Raw genomic sequence first — 23256 nt, 5'->3', positions numbered from 1 at the left:
TTCAAATTAGACATATCTCATGGTGTATCGATTTGTATACGGTATACATAACACAGCTAGGGCGGGTGGAAAAATTCGTCAACTGTAGCGCCCCCCCCCCCCCCCCCCCCCCCACCCACCCACACACTCTCTGAATTCATCACTGTGCCATGTATCCCCCCCCCCCACACACACACACTGAATCCATCACTGTGCCATGTATCTTTCAATAGCCGTGTTTCGAGTTCCTCCGGAACACCCGGGATTTTTCGTATTTAGCCACGCCGGTCACGTGATATGAGCAAAATGTTCCACAGGGGCACTTCCGGTTAATTTTGTTTACACTGGTAACAAAATTGTTTTTGACAAAATATAGATTTTGCGGCACAAACTGTCGCAAATCAGATAAAGGATAGCAAGGGATATATATTTACTTGGGAAGATGTCAAAGTTTGCCTTTTCCCAAACCCGGGAAAAGCGTTCACGCAGAGGAAACGGTGGCGTCATTTGTGTAGAAAACCACGAGCAGCCGAAATTGAGTGCGAATATTACATTCCGTGAAAGCTGAACCAACAAAGAAACATCATTGTTCTAGCCAGTTTCCTTATATTAACTTTTAGGAAAACCAAGAGGTTTGTACTGACTCTTAAAAATATAATATAGACTGTGCAAAATCTTGTAAATCTTAAGAATAGGTATACTTGTACCCTCATCTACATCTGAGCAGTGTATGTATTTTACAACGGTGTTCATGTGACATTAAATAGAGAATTTCAATTATGAACTTATGGTTCAGGCTCATAAAAATTACGAAGCAATTTCACAAGGGATGAGAGGGGGGGGGGGGTATATATATCTGCCAATTAAATAAAATATGAGAACACCAGATAATATATCCCTACGGATCTATACTAGGATTTGCATGATCATTTATTCAAGCTCCATACCGATGGTTCATTCACTGCAAAATTTTGAATTATATCAAAGAACATTGATCTTTTCTCCAACTTTTAATACCAATCAAGCACAGGCAATATGCATCGCTTGGGGTACTCTTTAATAGTAAATTCGAACACAAGTGATGCATATTGCCTGTGCAATCAAGGTACTTTGCATGTACATGTACATCAGATATGTACATTTCCACTCAAACCACTTATATACAAGAATGGAACCAGCTGAACATGAGCCAGGTTATATATTATGTATTTGCTCTCCTACCCCTTTGATTCAGTACTGTGTAAGGAAATATACTATTGAGTATATATATATTTTAAAAAGAATAACAAAGAACAACAATTTTCATTCATATTTCATTCAACATATATATACACAGGTTGATAACAATGGCTGATCTGCATATAATGACTGCTAGTTATTGGCTGGTATGCAGTGAAAGGGAGCTAAAAAGGAGTAAAAAGTTCATATCAGCCAGGTGAGAATTAATTTCTTTTTTGTGTGTTATACATATGTAATTCTTTTCTTTTGCTGCTTCAAATCTTGTGTATTTGAAAATTTTCAGTCTAATATTTTGGCAATGTTATAGGTAGTGTGGCTTAAATAAACCAGTGTTAAGGAATATCCAGTAATGGCATGACATCATGAGAGTTTGGCATACCGACATTCAGATGATTAATGATGAAACTGAAGACCTCAAGTGAAAGGCATGGAAAATGATCCTGTTCCCATATACCTGAAAAAGAGGAGGGATGCCACAATATTGATAATAGACTTTTGTCAATTTGAGAAGCAAAGATGTAAAAAAAAAAAAAAAAAAAAATAAAAATAATAATAATGCTGAAATTATAATTCATGTATTTGTTAAAAATACTGTTCACTGTACATACATGTATATTTTTTTTAAACTTATTTGGAAATACATGAAGTAATTCATATTAAAACTGTGAATGTATGAGTTTTCATGATTTTATTTATATTTAAGTCAATTCACCTTTTTTAAACTTTTGATGCATATGACGGATTTCCTCTGCATTGCTATATCTATCAGGCCCAGCACAATCTCTATATTTAGCTATATAGTTTTATAAAGCTATTTCAAACAGCTTCTTTAAGCTAGTTTCGATTAAATTTCTCAAGTGCAATGACACATAACAATATACATGTACTTTGAACTAACCACAACACTATTCTAGGTATAGATCATATGTCATTTTAAGAATTTTCATGAAAAGAGAATTTCTTTTGTATTGATAACTGTCCACTACCTTGTGTGTGTCGAAGCTTTGATAAGTATATGATGACTTTACAATGTGGAATCTGTAACAACTTAATAATCCTAAACATTTGACAATTTTGAATCAAAATTCTTCCTAAGGTACAGAGTTTAAGAAGCTTTTTTTGTTTACAGTGTGTTGTTTCAAGTACAAGGATGAAATATTTTCACTTAGAAATTCAATTTTTATGCTTTAAAAATATATTTGATAGAAGATTTGAAATAGTTATATCAAGCAATTTCAATTAGCTTTAAAAAGCTATATAGCTTGATTAGCATATTTATAAAGCTAATTATACTAGAGATTGTGCTGGACCAGTCTATGAGCACATAATTGAAATTATGTTGCTGAAAGGAATAATATTACCTTAATCATGATCAGATATATATTTTGTTCAGTGATATAAATATGAGCAGTAATCACAAATACCTACTGGATTGTGAAAAGTCAATAAAATGACTACAACAATAAATAGTCATGCTAAGAATTCTTCCAATTACATGAGTATATCAGTGGAAGTCAAACTCCAAAGACTTAATTTGTAACACAAGTATTAGTTTAAATAATTATTTTCAAATTATACAGCATATTGACTATACCCAAGTAGATAATTTTATCCTCACCCACATATGGCTATATCATTGCACTTAGAAACCCAGTCTAATTCAATCTAAACTAGCTTTAAATAATAAAGCCATTTCAAATACCTATAATATTATAGCTAATCTATTACTTTTCACTGTGTATTGTCATTATCTAAATTTTATATCAATAATTATCAGGTCCAGTCCAAAGACTCTTTCTACCTATGTAGCTACTTATAGCTACCTAGGTATTTAAACCTACTCCAGGTAGCTATTTTTACCTACGTTTTCCTTTACTTGCATTTCGTGGCCAAACGCAGGAACGGCGCAACATGGCGTGTACCAAATTTCTTGATTCACTAATACTGACAATGAATACCACAAAAATATTGGACAAAAAATGATTACTTTCAAATTTGCATCAATAACTGCACCCACTTCCATTCTCTAGGAACTTAGGATCAAAGATACATGATAAGAAGTCTAGAATGTTTTACAAATCTTTATTAATTTTAAAGTTAACATTCATGCACTCTTACATTAAAAGTTTTTGAGTTGATTTTTCATGCAATTTCCTCTACATTTTCCACCCTCGTAAAGTATTTAAATTTACACTCCGAATTTTGTCATGCACATGCACAACATGATACATAAAACGACTGACCTGTTTAAAAGATGTGCCTTAATTATTATTTATATCTTTAAAAACATGTAAAAGTAGCTACTTTAAGTAGCTTTAAATACCTAGGTAGCTATTAATAGCTACGTAGGTAGAAATAGTCTTTGGAATGGACCTGGTTATATATGTTACATGTTTATGCCCATTTTGGCCCTGATTTGGTAACGTAAATTCTATTTCACATAGGCCCTAGACTGTACTGGACCCGAGTGGACCTAATGCCTGCTTTATGAAGCAGTGCACATTGTGTTTTGTATATATATAAAATGTCGTCATAATTTTCATTTTACCTGTTTGACAGGTTTCAGTGAGTCTAATACGTTCTTTTCCTTTACCCCTCCGGTTACTAGACAGCTGGGCCTTGTGTGAGTTACACGACATGCATCGTCTTCTTCTGTTCTTGACGAAGTCTTTCGTTGTATTTCGTAGATCAATAGTAGCTTATCAAACGCTCATAAACAAATATGTACCGCATACACCCCAAACTATTAAATGTGTATTTCAATTTCATGATGATCGACAAAATTAACCCTAGGCCTAATACACGAAGTGTCGACTGTTGGTAAACAGCGATAAACCGGAAGTAACCCTGTGGAACATTTTTGACGCGGCGTGACTAAACACAGAATAAACACTGTGTTCCGGAGTAACTCGAAACACGGCTATATAATCTATTGCATGGTTTGCTTTGCAATCATCATTTGGATTTTCCGAATTGTGAATCGAATTCCCCAAATAGAAATAACTTGTTTTATGCATATAAGATTGCATTATTTTCAATACTAATATCATATGTACAAAAATATCAAGTCAAAACAATTTTACAGTATTTTGTCCTATTTCATACACTTCGTATTAGGTCAAGGTTGTACTAATGATCCAAGGTCAAATATGAATTTTACAATATCTTTCCTATTTCAACACATTTTGCATTTCTTTGTGGATAATTTGGTGTTTCCACCTCCAAGATAACTGAAATTTAACTTGTAATTTACATTGTAAATTCTTTAATAAAGATTCTGGTATATACTCTTGTTTTGTTCTTTTCCCCAATGACATTCTCATTGGTATATACAAATATTACGTATGTGATAACTCAAATATCAGCACTGAATCGGATATATCAAATGCTGAGCAACAAGGGGAAAGCAAATGCACGTTAAAATCGCGCTAAAGCCCACGCTGAAAATGACTTACTAAAGTAAAAGTAACACAAAAAACAGACAGGCAGTAACAGTTTTAAAGCATGAGTGAACGGTGGAGATAACGAACAGTGATACATCTCTTAACTCCTATAAGCAATACAAAATAAAAAGTCAATCAAAATGAATTACCAATTTTCAAAGAGGTATAGCGCATTTGCTGACGATACGGCCGACTCAGAAATCTAATTGGAAAACATCGGTTTCCAATAATAGACTGGCGTGTTATATTTAAATATAAGGCCAACGTTTTTGATGTTTCGTTAACCAAGATAAATAACTGCTGCAGTTTAGCATAACTGACATTTATATGAGTCGTTCTTTACTTAATAAACCGTTTCCCATTTGGACATTTTGACATGTAGCGAACAAAGACATGTTGCATATTGATCAGTGTGTTCAGTAGGAATTTATCTTTTAAAAATTGACTTTTTAAAAGAAATCGCCCGTGTCGTTTTTTGACCAGATGGGCTTATTTTTGTGATGTTTTACATTTTCGGGATCTTTGTACAAAAGGGAATACTGTTGTTGCAAACCGCGCTTTATGACGTCATAATGAAAAAATGCGTCACGTCATAGTTGAATCGAGGGAAAATGTCATAATATTTACTTGTTATCTACTACTGTCAAGTGGCGTATGTGTAACCCTCTATGACAGAATAATAATAATGTTTCTCAAATGATCATTTATAAATTATTTTCTTTGATATTATGAAAGTCTACAATTTTTTATATATACATATAGTATGCGCTACGGTTAATTTCCATTAAAATTATGTTGTGACCAAGTAATCTCTGCGAATCTTGCTCAGTAGGGAAAGCAGGATTTATTTTGATGCTGTTATAATCGATCATTGTTGGTGAATATGTATAACGGTTCTTTTCCTCCCTTGACCTATTTTTACTTATTACATGCTGTGCATTTGTGTCCTTTTTCTTGTAGTATTTGTTTAGCTTTTCGTCAGCCACACTACGGTTTGAAAATCCTGTGCACACAGGAACATGTTAGTGTAAACAAACGGAACTACAATGATCTCGGAATAAATTCCCTTTCTTTAAGTTGTAACTTGCAAATATTAGAAGTTATGATGAAAATTACTAATATTTGTTATAATATATGTATCACATTTACCCCCCCCCCCCCCCCCCCCCCCCCAAATATTGGACTTGAACTCGGAATGTATGGTTTAAGTGTTAGATTACCGAGCACCTAAACCACTAGAGGGCCACCCTAAACCAAATTTCCTCAAACGGACTTATACACACAGTCATAATCAAGTAAAACAATTTCAGTGTTTTATTTCTGGTTTAGGGTGGCCTTTTGCAACAGTTTGCGATTTTTCAGGCCCATTACGTTACATCTACTATATACTCTATATAATCACGGTGATGTTTATGCCTATCAAATAAAGATACTATCAACATATAGATATCTTTATTGAGTAATTTAGGTGAACACAAGTATAAACTGACATTGTATAGCAGAATATTTGTAAAAATTGATATTCAAGAAAAAGGTATTTATGTAGGCGAAATTGCATACCAAGTGTGCTATATCCCTTTAAAACGTCCAAAACCTGACGAGGTTTTGTCCCCCAAGTCCCATGTAATACATTTATATTTCTAAATATATGAAAAGGTGAAAATAACGAACAGTGATTAATCTCTCAATTCCTATAAAGAATACAAAAGTAAAAGTTGGGCAAACACGGACCCCTGGATATACTAGAGGCGGGATCAATCATAAAGCCTTCCATGATGATGGAATTCTCGCCACGTTGTCACAAGCTACATATGGTCATTGAGAAAGAAAGGTTGAATTTACATGTATGTAAAACTTATACGGTACCAATTTTGATGCACTAGATGCGCATTTCGACAAATAATGTCTCTTCAGTGATGCTCAAGCCGAAATATTGGAAATCCTATATAACAATAAACTTGTAAGAACTAAAAAAAAGAGTGCCAAAGACTGGAGTCAAATTCGTCTAAGGATCAGAGCTATGCATGAGGGAGATAATCCTTAATTTTGAAATGAGAGTTGGTAAAACACTGATCCCTGGATATACCAGAAGTGGGATCAGGTGCCTAGTAGGAGTAAGAATCCCCTGTCGACCGGTCACACCCGCCGTAAGCCCTATATCTTGATTAGGTAAACGGAGTTATCCGTAGTCAAAATCAGTGTGCCAAGAACGGTCTAACAATCGGTATGAAACACGTCAGATAGCATTGGACCCAATGATGAGTTGTATTAGCAAACTAGATCGTTATAACAATCATAGTATTTCCAAAATGCTGACTTTAAACTTAATGGACATTTATTCTAACTCACGACTCGATGTCACTTAAAAGGGGCGCATAAATAAGCATTTGAAATTAAAAACCGACATCTTACTGGCTGTAGATACTTTGAGCATTATTGAGTCGGAGAAGAACGATTTGTTTTACTTAGACACTTGCTTCGACTTTCTCAATGATAGTTACGGTAATGATTAATGTCATAATATAAGTAAACTTTGAATGATGTAGTAGTCGCTTATCTTGAATATCCTAGTTTTGTAAACGACTTCATTTTAGAATTTATGCATAAACAATGGTGTCACAATTAATTTTAGCATCCTCGACTGATAGATGGGTAGTAAAACTTCAGGTTGATATACCGGTATTTCTCTCAAACCAGCCACCAGGAGTGAAAAAGAACAGCACATAAAACCACAAATGCACAAACACGTTAGAGGTACAAGTATGATATACCAAAAAAAAAACCAACAACTCCATTTTAAAAGCCCATGCATGGGTAAGTTCTATAGTTTTGGGCCAATAGTACAAAAACTATCGCTGAAAGCGTTTTATGAAGTGGAACCATGTGGCGAGAATTCCATCGTCATCGAAAGCAAGTTTCTTGACTTGCCTAGATGGTCGAGCGGTCTAGCGCGCTGGTTACATGCTGCTAGGAGATTTGGTTCCGCAGGTCGGAAGTGGGTATCCAAATAAAGTGAAAGTTTTTGTGCTTATATATATATATATATATATATATATATATATATATATATATATATATATATATAAAATATGAAAAGAAAACACAGAAATCCTCCGTAAAGCTTTAGCGCTTTCATTACATCTTTCAGAAGCTTTACAAAAATGTATACATAGTAGTATCATAGTAACAGTGATTATGACCTCAAAGTAAGCGGAACGTTAAATGTCTATATTGTGACGTCATGGATAATGTACAACAATGATCTGGAAAAAATATTAGTATCCGATTACTGAGACTCTATTTTAATTTTGGATATATATATATATATATATATATATATATATATATATATATATATATATATATATAAAGCACTAGAATGACCAACGACATGAACAATTGGAATTGTCAAATTTTCGGGACAACCTGTCCCTTCTTCAGGACGTGAAAGAATTACATTATGGAGAAAACACAAATATAATTAACAATAAGCACTAAAGCTACACTACAAAACTAGCTAAACACTTTTCCAGCGGATTACATGTTGCAGGCTTTGTTATTAACTCAAAAAAGAATAACAATCAGGATGTCTGGTCACCGTGGTATCAGTCGGTAAAGTGTGAAATTAATTAATGGAAGAACTAACTTGGCCGATCAAAAGGTGAAACAGTTGATTCGTACATCGTGGTATTCTCCACTAGATCAAACTATTGAAAATCTAAATTTTAGATAATAGTAAATGAAATTGGCGTAATGTCTAAGCTATTGGTTACTTGTAAAAAACTAAAAATGGAACTTGTTGATGATGAGTGCCAACGACGTTGGCAGTGCTGGTACTGCTATGCATCCAGTTGGTGAAGCAAGGCGATGTAACGTTGGTAATATGAGGCGGTACGCAGATATCTCAAGAGAAATAAAGGAAATAAAGTTATGAGAAATAAACCGTTGTCGTTTATCAGAGGGAGAATAACATTGTTATATCAGGAATAGGTTTAGCCAATGTTCATTCTGGCAAAGTAAATAATTTTGTTCATGCCGTTAGGACGGAATGACTTTAGTCTGTGCATCCAGAATTTTTCTTTTTTCTTTCTATCTGTGGAGCTCCAGGTTTGGTTGTGATCAATAACCACGACAATCATGTCTTCCCATTTGTGGCCATCTAGGTTGAAATGTTCTCCAACAGGCTCAGTGATTCTTTTGGTTTTGATGGTCGACCGGTGGTTATTAATACGTTTGCGGAGATCTCCTGTTTCACCAACGTATTGCTTCTGGCATGCTTTGCAGCTTATGAGGTATATGCAGTTGTTTGTGTGGCAGGACGTGTTTCCGAAGATTTTGTAGTTACGTCCAGTTACAGGCCTTCTGAAAGTGTCAGTATCCTCGCTATGCTTGCACAGAAGGCACCTTTTGTCAGAACAAGTTCTAAAGCCCCCGTTTGGCAGTGGGTTGTCCAGTCTTGCTCTCACTACCATGTCCTTGAGATTTCGAGGCCGTCTGAAGGCTGCCATTGGTGGCTCTTTGAATACTGTTGCCATCCTTTCGTTGTTGTAAAGAACTGGCAGGTGTCTACGCAAGATAGCGTTGAAACTCTTCAAGACGGGATGGAAGGTAGTCACAAGTGGGACTCTGCTACTTTTTTCTCTTTTTTTGTATTGTAACATGGTGTTTCGGTCTTTGCTGGACAACTCATCGATTGCCGATTGCACTGGGGCAGCCCTATAGCCTCTTCTGCATAGGTGTGTTTTCAGGAGTTGGCTCTGTTCTTGGAAGGATGTTTAGATGAACAGATGCGACGAACTCTAGTTTAGCTAGTTTTGTAGTGTAGCTTTAGTGCTTATTGTTAATTAATTTGTGTTTTCTCCACAATGTAATCCTTTCACGTTCTGACGAAGGGACAGGTTGTCCCGAAAATTTGACAATTCCAATTGTTCATGTCGTTGGTCATTCTAGTGCTTTATATAATTATTTTCCCTGACCATTGTATCTATTTAATATAGATCCGACAGTTTTGGATACTGAATGTTGTTGGTTCTTCAGTGCTTTATATATATATATATATATATATATATATATATATATATATATATATGCATGTATACATATATATGCTTAATTGTACGCATTCTAATGTAAAATAAAATCATCATAATTGGTTATATTATATTAATTTTTATCAGTGCCTATGATTAATTAGAAACACAAGACTGATGAATAATCATGTTCCGAGTTGAAATACTATTTGAATATCTAAAAGAATACTACTACAACTCTCTCATCCCATACACTTGTACAGTGTTGTATATGCTAATTATATATGCATAAACAATTTATGTACCTAAATGATTTCCTGGTTTATAAATCTGCAATACTCCGACCAGTAAATCATACGGTATAAGGATTCGTGCACAATACAGGGTAAATATTATACTCTGATACTTCCCCTGACTGAAGATAGCTGATCGGCACGGGCTAAGTGTGTCGCAGTCTGTACAATGGACAATGGTATTTACTGTTGGAATACAAATGGAGTTTGTATTGTTTCATGAATTATGCAAATAAAGGGAGTTTTACTACTACTTAGAGTATTTTCGACAAGTGTACAAGTACATCTGCGGTCCTTTAGGTCTCAAACTACCAGGAAATGGAGGAAAATTCGCCTTCAGAAGCCCATGTTTTAATTTTCAGATTTTATTACCATGGCAACCAATTTTCAAAAATAATGTATATGGTTCTTGAAAGTACACGTGAAAGATTTTAAAGGTCCATCATGACATCTGATGCTAGCCTGGAAATGGGTCGAGATACACTCAGGCACCTGCCATCCTGGAAGTAAAAAAGCAACAAAAATGAGGAAAATATACCCATTTTCAACCCCTCCTAATTAAAAAAATAAATAAAAAAAAATCCCCAGTATAATGACAGATATCAACTTTCAGCAAAATTCCTAACCTTTCCAACAAGGCCAAATTTGCAATAGGGTCCTTGATTCCTTTTCGAGATATTTTACATCAAAGATGCAGCATGCTCTTTTCAACTTACCGTTTAAAGTGAAAGTAGAATTTCCCGCCTAGAAGTCAAACTCTCATACATCTCAGTCACAGTTTCGAATCCCATAAAAAGGCACTGGATCAATGTAGAATGGTCACCTCCCTATATTAATACATATATCAATATCAATGAAACTATTTAAATTCTATAAAATACTCTTTTAACATATTTACATTTTAACCTGGTCACTTTAGCTTCGTATTGGCAATTCGCCAGGTATATTGAGACTTTACAGATATTACGAGTAGACCAAGGTAAATACTCGTCCGCATTCGGTGCTTTTTCATGGCGAGCATACATGACCATGTCATGTTTATAAGTTTAGTAGCATTTATGTATTTGCATTTTGCTTGAAGTAAGTGTGAATGGTATAGATTTTATACTCTTTGCTTTTTCCATTTCATCAATAGATAATAGATGAAATATTTCTGCGCGTTTTCGTATAGTTTTGACATATTTACTGCAAATGTACGCACATTCACGTAAAGAAAAGGCATTCTATATTTATTCATCGAAAGCTTTTATAATGATTTACTACTGTAGGATATTTTTATTATAATTTTGAGCACTGCGTGGTGTTCCAAAACGTGATTTCATTTCTTTTCAATGTTTTGTCGGAGATGTACGTGTTACCTGTCGAAGCTATCTGAACAGGTGAATCGAAGACACTGATGCGAAGTGAAGCGTAGCAAAACTCGTCCCCTTATATACCATGCGAACCCTGATACATATAACAATAGAATATCCAACTAATATGGCGGATTAGCAAAGAAATATGGCGGACATATAGAATTATACTATATTTATTAATTCAGGTCAGCTTTAACTGACTAGCACTGGTCAATTCTCGAATGTGACGTAAACAAACAGGGACGAAATAAACAAATCATATCTGTATGAATATTGGACTGGACAGCAACGACAAACTTTGACAGCATACGAGGTAGGACACTCAGATAATCGCTTATCGTTTCTCTTAAAGTTTTTGGTGTTGTTCTTGGTGTTTGAGTTATGGTGATGTTAGTCTAAATCTTTATTATTTATTCATTTAGGATTACGTTTGTGCTTGTTATTTTTCCTTAGTGTTTATGATTCGTATTATTGGTCTCAGCTCTTTACTCTTTTTCTACTCTTCCTAGATATGTATGACAAAAGATAACTTCATCTTGTGACCCTCTTTTCCACAGTAGTTACATTCAAATCTTTATTTTGTTTTGGACTCTAAATAAGGTCGAAGTGACTATTCTATATTCCAAGTCTCATGGAAAACCTGGATTGGTCTCACAGTTCTTTAAGAGTTCTCTTGAGTGAATAAGCCTTCGAGATCGTCTATCTAAAATCTTGAAATGGCATCTTTCTGCCCTACAGAATGCATCCATTTCAACAGCTGGCGGTATCGCTTAATCATATAGTCTGTTCCACCGGAGTCACATCCCTAGGTGCTCTATGTCTCTACTTTGAGGGATGGGCATATTTCTGTCAGCATAGCTCTACACACGGGTTAGCTCTCGAGAAAAAAACATGCCTTCGAAGGCTCCATATGTTACCCAGACCGTCTGAGTCTGACGTTGCCAGGTGTAGTCGTTCTAGTCTTACATTCCACGAGTTGATACTGCATGCCTCAAAGTGAGCTCGTGATAGATATAATCCACAACCCAGTCCTACTGCATGTCAAACGCTGCAGTATTTCATCTTCTTCATTTATATTGCATAATTTTCCATCTTTACATTTTACTTGTATTCAATATTTTCCACTTTTATTGTAATTTTTAATGTATACATGTTAGATTTTTCATTGTACATGTATTGTTTAATCTTTTATTTGAATTTGCGAAATGCTGACTTTAAACGAGACTGTTGGAACCCCTGCACCATCAACTTGTTTGTCAGTAGCCTGCTTTGATTTAAAAACTGACCATAAGCAGAACAAGCTCTTGCGTGTCGAATCAGTTGAGAGATATAAACACCATATGCAGATGATAATGGAATATTGCTACGTAAATATGGGAAGTTGACGATGGAGTATCTGTTTTTTATTGATTGATTGAATATTGTTTAACGTCCCTCTCGAGAATATTTCACTCATATGGAGACGTCACCATTGCCGGTGAAGTTCTGCGCAATTTAGGCCTATCAGGGCCGTAAATTACATGGAGGCGGAGGAGGCAGCTGCCTCCTCCAACTTTTGAGCCAAAAAAAAATTAAAATTTAAAGTTCATTAGAATTTATGTTGTTTCCAATAACTAAGAACATGATACCTCCCTTAAAAAGCATTCCAAATCTTTCTTTTAGAATGAGTTAGTCAAGTAACATCTTAAAAGGCCCTAGAATCAAGGATTTTGCACGAAACGTGTTCAGTGTGCACAAAATGTGCTCAGCGTCTGGGAGCCTGGGCGGCCCCCAGACCCCCGCCTATTTTCCTGCCTCCTCCAAATTGAAGGTTAATTTACGGCCCTGCCTATGCTCAGCGCTTCCGGTCTTTGAGCAGGGAGGGATCTTTATCGTGCCACACCTGCTGTGAGGCGGTACCTCGTTTTTTGCGGTCTCATCCGAAGGACCGCCCCATTTAGTCACCTCTTACGACAAGCAAGGGTACCTAAGGATCATTCTAACCCTGTACGTTTAGCTAATAATCTAAGCACGTGTTGGTATGGTTATCTAGACGATAATAAAATAAACAAAACCATATCTACCAGGTTACTGAACTTCAGAGCCACGTGTGTTGGTTGCGTTAATTACCACGTGTTTAACCTCTATAACTCAGAAATTGCGTATCAAAATTTTCGTTGAAATAAAAAAGAAGAAAATAGCAACTTGCTTTGAGGTATTCAATGTATAACGAAAGGATCATGAACAATTTTGAAGGATTTAAATCAACAATTCATAAATGTTTATTGTTAAATATTGTTGAGAGTGAAGTACATAATATTCACATGGCTGGTAAATAATTAGAAGCCGACCTTTTTGCACTTGAGACTTTTTTGACGAGTTATCTGCCCTTTGTAAAAATAAGAAAAATCCAATTTTTAAAAAAATGTGTGTGGTAAATGATTAATTTTATTTTATATTTTCATAAGAGAAAGTGTATGTAACTTTCTATCAAGCGATTTGTATTAAAATATAATTCCTTTTAAAAATATTTGATAAAACATGCTCTTCCCATAGACTGCAATCTTAAATTCTAGATGAAATAAATCATGCAGTAAACAAAATTTTGAAAATTCCTCAGGTGGTTTATTTTTGTTTGATGAACTCTTTGAAATAATACCATGATTATAAACATTCCACCATCCATTTATTATATATGAAATATGGTCATTATACATTGAATACCTTAACGAATTTACATTTTGAATTTGGAAGGGGAAGTGGTTAAGAAAATTTGATTGGCCACTTGCTAGACGCAAGTTATGGTTGGCAAAACGAATTCGGTGTCCTAAGTTTTAATATCAAGAAAAGACACTTAAAATTTAAAACTTAGCATTGACAGCATATAGAAAAATGATCAAGTTAGATTTAGAAACTACACACCCTGAAATGAATGTGGACGGAAAGTTAAAAACTTCACAGGTTTTATATGGAGGAGTGCCCAAATTCAAAATGAACATCATCGTCGGATACCCACGGCTGATCTTGTCTACTCATGAGTAGAAGACGAGATCAGCCGTGGGTATCCGACGATAAATAAACATACACATAAGGTGTTGAATTCCTATGATGTTTTCGCATACAATGTTCAAGTATATACTCAGTTTCTAGTGGTACTTGTGTAAATTGAGAACTAATGAAATCTGTTCGTCCGCATGAGCCTTATTGATCACCTGAGTATTAGTTAAAATCATCAATGGCCCCAAGGGCAATGGAATCTATCATAATCTTTCTGTCCTGTATATATAAGCTAAATTCTTATATTCAGCAGCAGTAGAAACCAAGAACATATGCATCTCCGCAATTACCCAGTCTGATGAAAGATTTTACATATATATAGTACATGTACATAGCGCCTACAACTGTACTTGGAAAAAACGTTTATGAAAGGCTTAAGATAACGAACAGTGATCAATCTCATAACTTCCACAAGGAATATAAAATAAAAAGTTGGGCAAATACAGATCCCTGGACATACTAGAGGTGGGATCAGGTGTGTAGGAGGAGTAAGCATCCCCTATTGACCGGTCACACCCGCCGTGAGTTATATGTCTTGATCAGGTAAACGGAGTAAATCGTAGTCAAAATCAGTGTGCCAAGAACAGCCTAACAATCGATATGAAACACGTCAAACAGCATTTGACCCAATGATAGGTTATATTTTGTATGTTGAAAAGAATATTAAAAGTCCAACTTTTATTCATCTTTCTACACATGTTATACTTCTTTCATACTTTTGTGAAAATAAACATAAATGGCCCAATTTGGGAAACAAATTAAGTACAATGAAAATGCCACCTTTCTATTATCTTTCACAGCAACAAAATTTTGTCTGTAAGCGATCAACATGTGTTATGTTATATTTACAGTTACAGGAGTGTTCTACCCTGCATACCACAATAGAGTGTTATATATACATGTATAAGGGAGAGAGAATTCTAAGTTTTAAGCACTTGTGCTTAATGCCTTTGTGACTTCAGTTACAATAAAATAGATTTAACAACAAACTGTGAACGTTTTACACCCTTTCCATCCATTTTATACTACTTTTTATACCTTTTATGCAGTGTGTCAAAATACTTTTTGAAAAAATACTATATACACATTGTATATATTTCTTTTTCGTGTCTGTCCAATTGTTATACCTTCACAAAATATGAGATATTTTGAATTTAGAAATAAACCGTTTCAAATGAGACATTTTTGTTTTATATATCAGCACAGTTGACCTTTGCAATAATGGCAATGATGTATCTACACAAATATGAGAAACATGAATTTTAATCCAATAGACAATGGAAACAAAACTAAGCATACTGATTTTCATATAGATCTCAACTAGAGATTTATGAAAACAAGAACTGCTTTCATCTCACTGAGGGAATGTTTATACTTTATAGTACATGTATATAGTAGTACGGTATCACCAGTCTAACCATTCACAGACAATTAAGGCTAAGTTGTAGGCTGATATAGCGTTGTATTTTCCGTTTCATTTAATACATGTGTATACAATACATCATTTATTAACCCCCGTGTATGTATGCATGTATGTATGTATGTATGTATGTATATTCACCTCGTATCATCATTATACATGTAGTATTCGTTCACCATTTCTCCAATCTGGACTTTGATGAATTCAGAGTTAATGCTAACACCATTTTGTTCTTTTTTGTTGCAGCCCTTATCAATGTTCCATACAATTGTCTGTATGTCCTATTTGTGTTATTTTAGATTAACGACGATGATCCCGGTTGTTGATTTAGCACAGTATTCATTGTCGGCATCCCTCGATGATACCCCCACATCCACGTTGAAAAAACTTGGTGACGAAATTTGCTCTGCGTTCAAAGAGGTTGGCTTTGTATATCTTATAAACCACGGGATCCCAACAGAAATGGTAACTAGTTTCACATGAACATCATTGCATTCAAGATACAAGTAGATACATGTACATGTATTTTGTTGTTCAAATACATAACAATGTTTATATCTATTAGGTGGAAGATACATTTGCATTGTCCAAAACGTTTTTCAACAAACCAGTGGATATCAAACAAAAGTATGCCAAACCTGCTGACGAATTTCACGGGTGGATTGCACTGGAGCAAGAAAGGTAAGTGAGCAAAAGCAAGCAAACCGGTTGAAGTGTGTTGATTTAATTGAGAGTCGAGAAAAGTGAAGGTGCGTGCAACACAGAAGGCTTATTGTGTGTATTTATGATTAAATGATCACGCATGTTGGTATCAAATAAATCATTAACCATGTCTCAGAATTCAAAACATGACAAAGTCCGACCGTGATAACAAGAGAAAATATACACTGCTACAATATGTAAAGACGACGGCAACAAACACTGATCAATCCCATAACTCCTAAGGAATAAAGAATTAAGAGTTGGGCAAACACGGACCCCTGGATATACCAGAGGTGGGATCAGGTACCTAGGAGGAGTAAGCATACCCTGTCGACCGGTCACAACCGCCATGAGCCCTACATTTATATCTTGTTCAGGTAAACAGAGCAACCCGTGTGTAAAGAACAGCCTAGCACGTCAGACCCAATTAAAAGGTTGTATCGGCAAAGTGAATAATAGAAAAGCCCGAAAATACAATATTGAAATGCTTTAACTAACTTAATTTTATGTACAATGTTCTAAATTAGTTTTCAACCTTCTTCAGTGTTCGATATCGCATGTCACACAATTCATTCAATAAGAAATTGACAGTCAACTATCTTGATTTCAATACTGTAGTTCTAGCTTATACTTAATGAAAACAATATAAATTGACAGTAGCTACACGTCAGCATTTTCAATCACATCGACTTAGCCGGAACTCTAACATACTAGTATGTTATTCATAGTGTTGCAGCCAAACCATGGAGAGAAAAAACAAGCACCCAATTCATGCAATCATAGCACGTATTAATAACACTTGTCAGATGTCTTTTATGTATTTGACAGGTTAAACCCAGATAGACCAGTTTCAGACTTACGAGAGGCATACAACATGAGACCCACGAAAAGCACGGTAAGTGTGACAAAAACACGGTATGTGTGACGCAAACACGGTATGTGTGACGCAAACACGGTATGTGTGACAAAACACGGTATGTGTGATGCAAACACGGTATGTGTGATGCAAAACATGGTATGTGTGACGCAAACACCGTATGTGTAAGGAATACAAGGTATGTATGATGCAAAACATGGTATGTGTGATGCAAAACACGGTATGTTTGGCGAAAATACTGTATGTATGATACAAGACTCGATAAATGAAATGTGACGAAAACACGGTATATGTAACGATAAACACAGTAAGTAATTAAGTAAAAGAAAATCACGATGAGTGTGACGTAAAATATGGTATTTGTAACCAAAAAAACGGTATGTATGATAAAAAACACTGAAAGTCACTGTAAGTGTGAGGAAAAACACGACATGTGATAAAAAACACTGAAAGTCACTGTAAGTGTGAGGGAAAAAACTGAAAGTCACTGTAAGTGTGAGGGAAAACACGACATGTGATGAAAAATACTGAAAGTCGCTGTAAGTGTGAGGGAAAACACGATATGTGATGAAAAACACTGACATGTAATGAAAAACACTGAAAGTCACTGTAAGTGTGAGGAAAAACACGACATGTAATGAAAAACACTGAAAGTCACTTAAGTGTGAGGAAAAACACGACATGTGATAAAAAACACTGAAAGTCACTGTAAGTGTGAGGAAAAACACGACATGTGATAAAAAACACTGAAAGTCACTGTAAGTGTGAGGGAAAGCACGACATGTGATAAAAAACACTGAAAGTCACTGTAAGTGTGAGGGAAAGCACGACATGTGATAAAAAACACTGAAAGTCACTGTAAGTGTGAGGGAAAGCACGACATGTGATAAAAAACACTGAAAGTCACTGTAAGTGTGAGGGAAAGCACGACATGTGATAAAAAACACTGAAAGTCACTGTAAGTGTGAGGGAAAGCACGACATGTGATGAAAAACAGGGTAAGTCACTGTAAGTGTGAGGGAAAACACGACATGTGATAAAAAACACTGAAAGTCACTGTAAGTGTGAGGGAAAACACGACATGTGATAAAAAACACTGAAAGTCGCTGTAAGTGTGAGGGAATGCACGACATGTGATGAAAAACAGGGTAAGTCACTGTAAGTGTGAGGGAAAGCACGACATGTGATGAAAAACAGGGTAAGTCACTGTAAGTGTGAGGGAAAACACTGAAAGTCACTGTAAGTGTGAGGGAAAACACGAAATGTGATGAAAAACACTGAAAGTCGCTGTAAGTGTGAGGGAAAACACGAAATGTGATGAAAAACACTGAAAGTCACTGTAAGTGTGAGGGAAAACACGACATGTGATGAAAAACACTGAAAGTCACTGTAAGTGTGAGGGAAAACACGAAATGTGATGAAAAACACTGAAAGTCGCTGTAAGTGTGAGGGAAAACACGAAATGTGATGAAAAACACTGAAAGTCACTGTAAGTGTGAGGGAAAACACGACATGTGATGAAAAACAGGGTAAGTCACTGTAAGTGTGAGGGAAAACACGATATGTGATGAAAAACAGGGTAAGTCGCTGTAAGTGTGAGGGAAAACACATGTGATAAAAAACAGGGTAAGTGTGATTAAGACTGAATAAAATGAAAGGCCCAAACAGTCACACCGTGAATCTATTATGCGTTTACAGATATTATTATTGTTGTTTGACAAGATATCAATAACATGTTTAAAAGCTATGTTTCAGACTGTGCCAAACGACATCTTACCTGAATTTACGAAAGCTTTCGAGGATTTCTTCTTCACCTGTGAAAAACTTGCGTGGCGGATCTTAGATCTTTTGTCCATTGGACTGGATATTGTGAGTCTCTTTACATCACTATGAAAAATGCAAGTAGAAATGATAAAGTACAATTTAACAACACGAACACCACTTCTACCACCACCACACCAACACATAGATGAGAGAGAGAGAGAGAGAGAGAGAGAGAGAGAGAGAGAGAGAGAGAGAGAGAGATATTGCTGGTGGTAATTAACGTTTTGTTCATCAGGACAGAGAGTATTTGCGGCAATGCCATCAACTTATGGGCAAAGGACATAATACAACGACATTGCGAGCTAATTACTACCCTCCAATTAAAGGTAAACACAGCTCTAATCAAGGTCAACATGGCTATAAAAAGTTAATCATCATAAACATTCTGAAATATCTGCTACATTGTCAGAGTATTCCACTTGAGCATAGTTTGTATATTACGAGTAATTTCGAATAAAATTATTGGTTATTGTTTTCGTCCATTGTTGTTTAGGTAACTTCTTTTTTACATTTCCAATTGTAAAGGTGACATTATCGTTTACATTATAATTTTTGTAAGAACAGATGTTAAAGAAGGACAGGTTCGGTGTGGGGAGCATTCGGACTATGGTACAGCTACACTTCTCTTCCAGGATGACATAGGGGGATTGGAGGTCAGAGAACAAGACAGATTTCTAATTTTCACGCTCTATGTTTTTAACGTACATTTTGTGTGGAGGTTTAGGCAATATGGATCAGGATAGCTCAGTGGTTAGAGCACCTGGTTGATATTGCAGAGGTCCCGGTGTTGTTGCATGGAATCTCCCCCCCCGCATAGAATTTCTCCCCGGAAAAACGGGCCCGGGATAGACATTCCCCTCGGAAAGATGGGCCTGGCATAGAATTTCCCCCTAGGAAGAATTAACCCGGGCCCAATTCCCCCAAGGAAAAACCGCCCGAGTATAGAATTTCCCCCAAAATGACAGTACTCTTTTAGCCATGTATCCGTTTCCAGTTCATTACTAGAATTCTCTTGATTATCTAGACCCAGGAATTTTTATTATTTTTTTTTAATTTTGAGCAGGGTCTTGTGTATCACAATCATCATCTTATGTTGTTGTTTGTTTGTTTTTTTTAAAAAGAAGGAAATTATTCAAATCGTGTAAGGGTATATCAATATTCATTCATACATCTCAAGTCTTTGCTGTTATCTACCAGTATCTAACATCTGGAATAGTGAAGTTGGGAAGAAGTTAATGTCTTCTTAATTTAAAATTTCGAATTTAAATAAACGGGAAATTTAAATTACTTTTATTTATACAGTGCATCTAATTGACTTTTTAGATATTTTAATTGTATATCTTTTAGTCGACTTTTTACGAAAAACACTTATGATATTGACCATCGTTAAATTCTTTTGGGAAGCATATTGTATTTACTATATGCAATTCAATGTTTTCAGCGTGTAAACCCAACTTCAACATATCAAAATAAAATTCCTTTATTTTATGAATATCGTAATATTAATGAGCGCATATATCTATTTCATTAAACTGTAACAATTTAACCACACATTTGTTCCTCTTTGTAACTTTTTTTTTTTTGGATAACATATACCTCTTTATAGCAATACTAACAGATTTCATTGATTATTATCTTCAATTGCTTGGGTTTGCTTCATTCTATATTAATTCAAAAGCTTCTACATGAAAAGAAAAAGATTCCGGTCGATGAAATCCGGAAACAGGAGGGGGAAAATTTTATACCAGGGCGGTTTTTCCGACTTTGTACATAGGGGGAAATTATATACTGGGGCGCTTTTTCCCCCTGTGGGGGATGATCTATCCCGGGCCCGTTTTTCGGGGGTTAAAGTATATGCGGGGGAAAAGTCTCTGCTACAACACCGGGATGGATATTCTGTCCTATCACATTTTCTCTTTCCTATTACATTTGGTGTTATACTCCAGCCCCTGGAACTTACAGGTGAGCATGCTTGTCGGGGGATAATAATAATCGGTCGATTTCTTCAAACTGTGGAATGAGGTGGTCAGACGTGTTCGATTTCCAATGTCAAATAGCTCAGTCGGTAAAACGTTCAGGGATCCCGGGTTCGAATCCTTTCCTGTTACATTAGTAACGTACAAAGTATAATACAATAATCATATGATACAATCACATGTCATTTTCTGTGTCTACTTAATATCTGGTTTTCTCCGTTTTATTATACAGATAAAAGCACCAAACGGAGATTATATGCCAGTAAAGCCCATAGAGGGCGCAATAGTAATGAACCTTGGTGACCTAATGGAAAGATGGACTGCAGATCGCCTGAAGGCCACGGTAACCATTACTTAACCTTCTGGCTAGCCTCTATAGAAATATGAATAAATGTATTCCTAAAAGCCATCTCATAAATAAGAAACAAAACAAGCTTCAATTTTCAAACTTTTTTTTTAAACAGAAACACCGCGTGCTTTTACCAGTGGAAGAAATCAAACAAAAGAAGGGCAGACAATCATTTGCTTTCTTTATTCAACCGGACGATGACGTCATGATCACATGCTTAGATAAATCCAATAAACATCCACCAATATCTACCTTGGATTATTTGAAGCAGAGATTTGCAGCGACATATTGATTGAGGAAACTGTTTTCCGAAATTCGTTACCTTGACGTTTTATACTGGACTATTCTGATACACTTGCATCACATTAAAAAACTACAATGTAATTTAAAGAATGCTACAGGTTTTCAACTTAACTAAATCTAACTTGATGACCTTGAATGCATTGTCATTTACAACAGAGATTTACATTTTAGAGACATTTTGCCCTAGTAACGACATGTACTATAAGCTTGAACGAGTATTCAAATCTCTAAGAAAAATAGGAATATATTGAAATTTCTGCAAAGCTTAAAAATTTCTACAAAGCTTGAAAAAAAAAAAGAAAGAAAAAAAGGAAATTGTATGTTTTAATGTATTATACCGGAGACATTATATGGTGTGTGTGCGTGTGTGTATTTCATTATTATTTTAATACGCCCTGAAACTGATGTTTATTCTTATCTAGCATATTTATGGTATCTTGTGTTTTCATGTTTTATATGTACAATGAGGATAGGTACAGCTTTTAATGTTTTATTTATTTTCTATGTATTATGTGTATAACATTCCCTTGTAAGGTATATATGCATTGTAAAGCACCTTTGAGCGTACATAGTGTATGAAAAGGGTGCTATATATGTAACCGGTCTTGAGTATATGAATAATCCACAAGATGGTTAAGGTCGTAGATTCGTTTACTTTTTGGAAACAATGAAAACAAACCCTATAACAACAATAAAAACATATAAGGACAAATACAATACAAAGACAAAAGACACTATCGAACATATGATATATGCAACGATACAGATATATATCTATTGGTCATCATTTTATCGTCAAAGGAAATAACTCTCTGAACCATCAATTATAAGTAATTGATATTAAAAAAATGAATATAATGTACTGCAGTGAATTGCATATGTACTTGTACATACCAGTTTATGGAACTGGGCTACAGCTTCCGAAATCAAGGTGAACTGCTTAAAACTCTTATGATGACCTATTGAATAATTTACTAAAATACTAAATTCTGTACACATATATCACTCTGCGCATTTATATTACTTAAAACTCATTATTTACTTAAAGAACAGAAATTATGTTTTTCCACAATTCTACTTTCAGTAAATCTTTCACTCACGACTTGCACACAAGTTTTATGAATAAAGAAAAGTTTAATTACTTATTTAAATTCATTACTTGCTTTTAATCATATAGTAAAACTATCAGCTACTTACAGTTGTTGGTGTTAGCAAATCCTCTATAAATTAAATATATATTTTATGCTTATTTAGAACTCAATAGTGGCAACACCCTTTGGAATCTCTTTCAAGACTAGATTTTCCTGAACTATTTCATAAAAAGAACTCAGGAATTTCCGCAAGGAATTCCTATTGGCTAGAACAAAGTACTAAGACCAATCAGATGACAGAACAAGTATGACACCTAAGAGGTACATGAACTAATCCGA

General features: G+C 35.2%; 1 protein-coding gene and 2 long non-coding RNA genes across 4 annotated transcripts; 2 read left to right on the top strand and 1 right to left on the bottom strand.

Annotated features, from left to right (window-relative positions):
* Window positions 1-207: 207 nt before the first annotated feature.
* On the top strand, window positions 208-1891 carry LOC125677253 (uncharacterized). Of its 2 annotated transcripts, XR_008796347.1 has the most exons (3): window positions 282-611; window positions 1316-1414; window positions 1526-1891. It is a non-coding gene; the product is annotated as an uncharacterized LOC125677253 (long non-coding RNA). The 2 variants fall into 2 exon arrangements; XR_008796346.1 differs by having other exon boundaries at window positions 208-1414.
* On the bottom strand, window positions 1279-4138 carry LOC125677252 (uncharacterized). Its single transcript, XR_008796345.1, has 2 exons — window positions 3767-4138; window positions 1279-1672 (listed from the first exon to the last, which is right to left on the bottom strand). It is a non-coding gene; the product is annotated as an uncharacterized LOC125677252 (long non-coding RNA).
* A 7241-nt stretch (window positions 4139-11379) lies between these two features.
* Window positions 11380-22969, top strand: LOC125648249 (uncharacterized). Its single transcript, XM_056142587.1, has 9 exons — window positions 11380-11652; window positions 16095-16260; window positions 16361-16476; window positions 17326-17392; window positions 19130-19243; window positions 19434-19524; window positions 19763-19851; window positions 21407-21517; window positions 21639-22969. Exons 2-9 carry the CDS (start codon window positions 16105-16107, stop codon window positions 21813-21815), a joined length of 921 nt encoding a protein of 306 aa, XP_055998562.1. The 5' UTR covers window positions 11380-11652; window positions 16095-16104; the 3' UTR covers window positions 21816-22969.
* Window positions 22970-23256: the final 287 nt, after the last annotated feature.

The sequence above is a fragment of the Ostrea edulis genome, chromosome 6 (assembly GCF_947568905.1).
Source record: "Ostrea edulis chromosome 6, xbOstEdul1.1, whole genome shotgun sequence".
NCBI lineage: Eukaryota > Metazoa > Mollusca > Bivalvia > Ostreida > Ostreidae > Ostrea > Ostrea edulis.
Note: the sequence above shows the minus strand (reverse complement) of the source record. Positions and strands in the feature narration are given on the sequence as shown.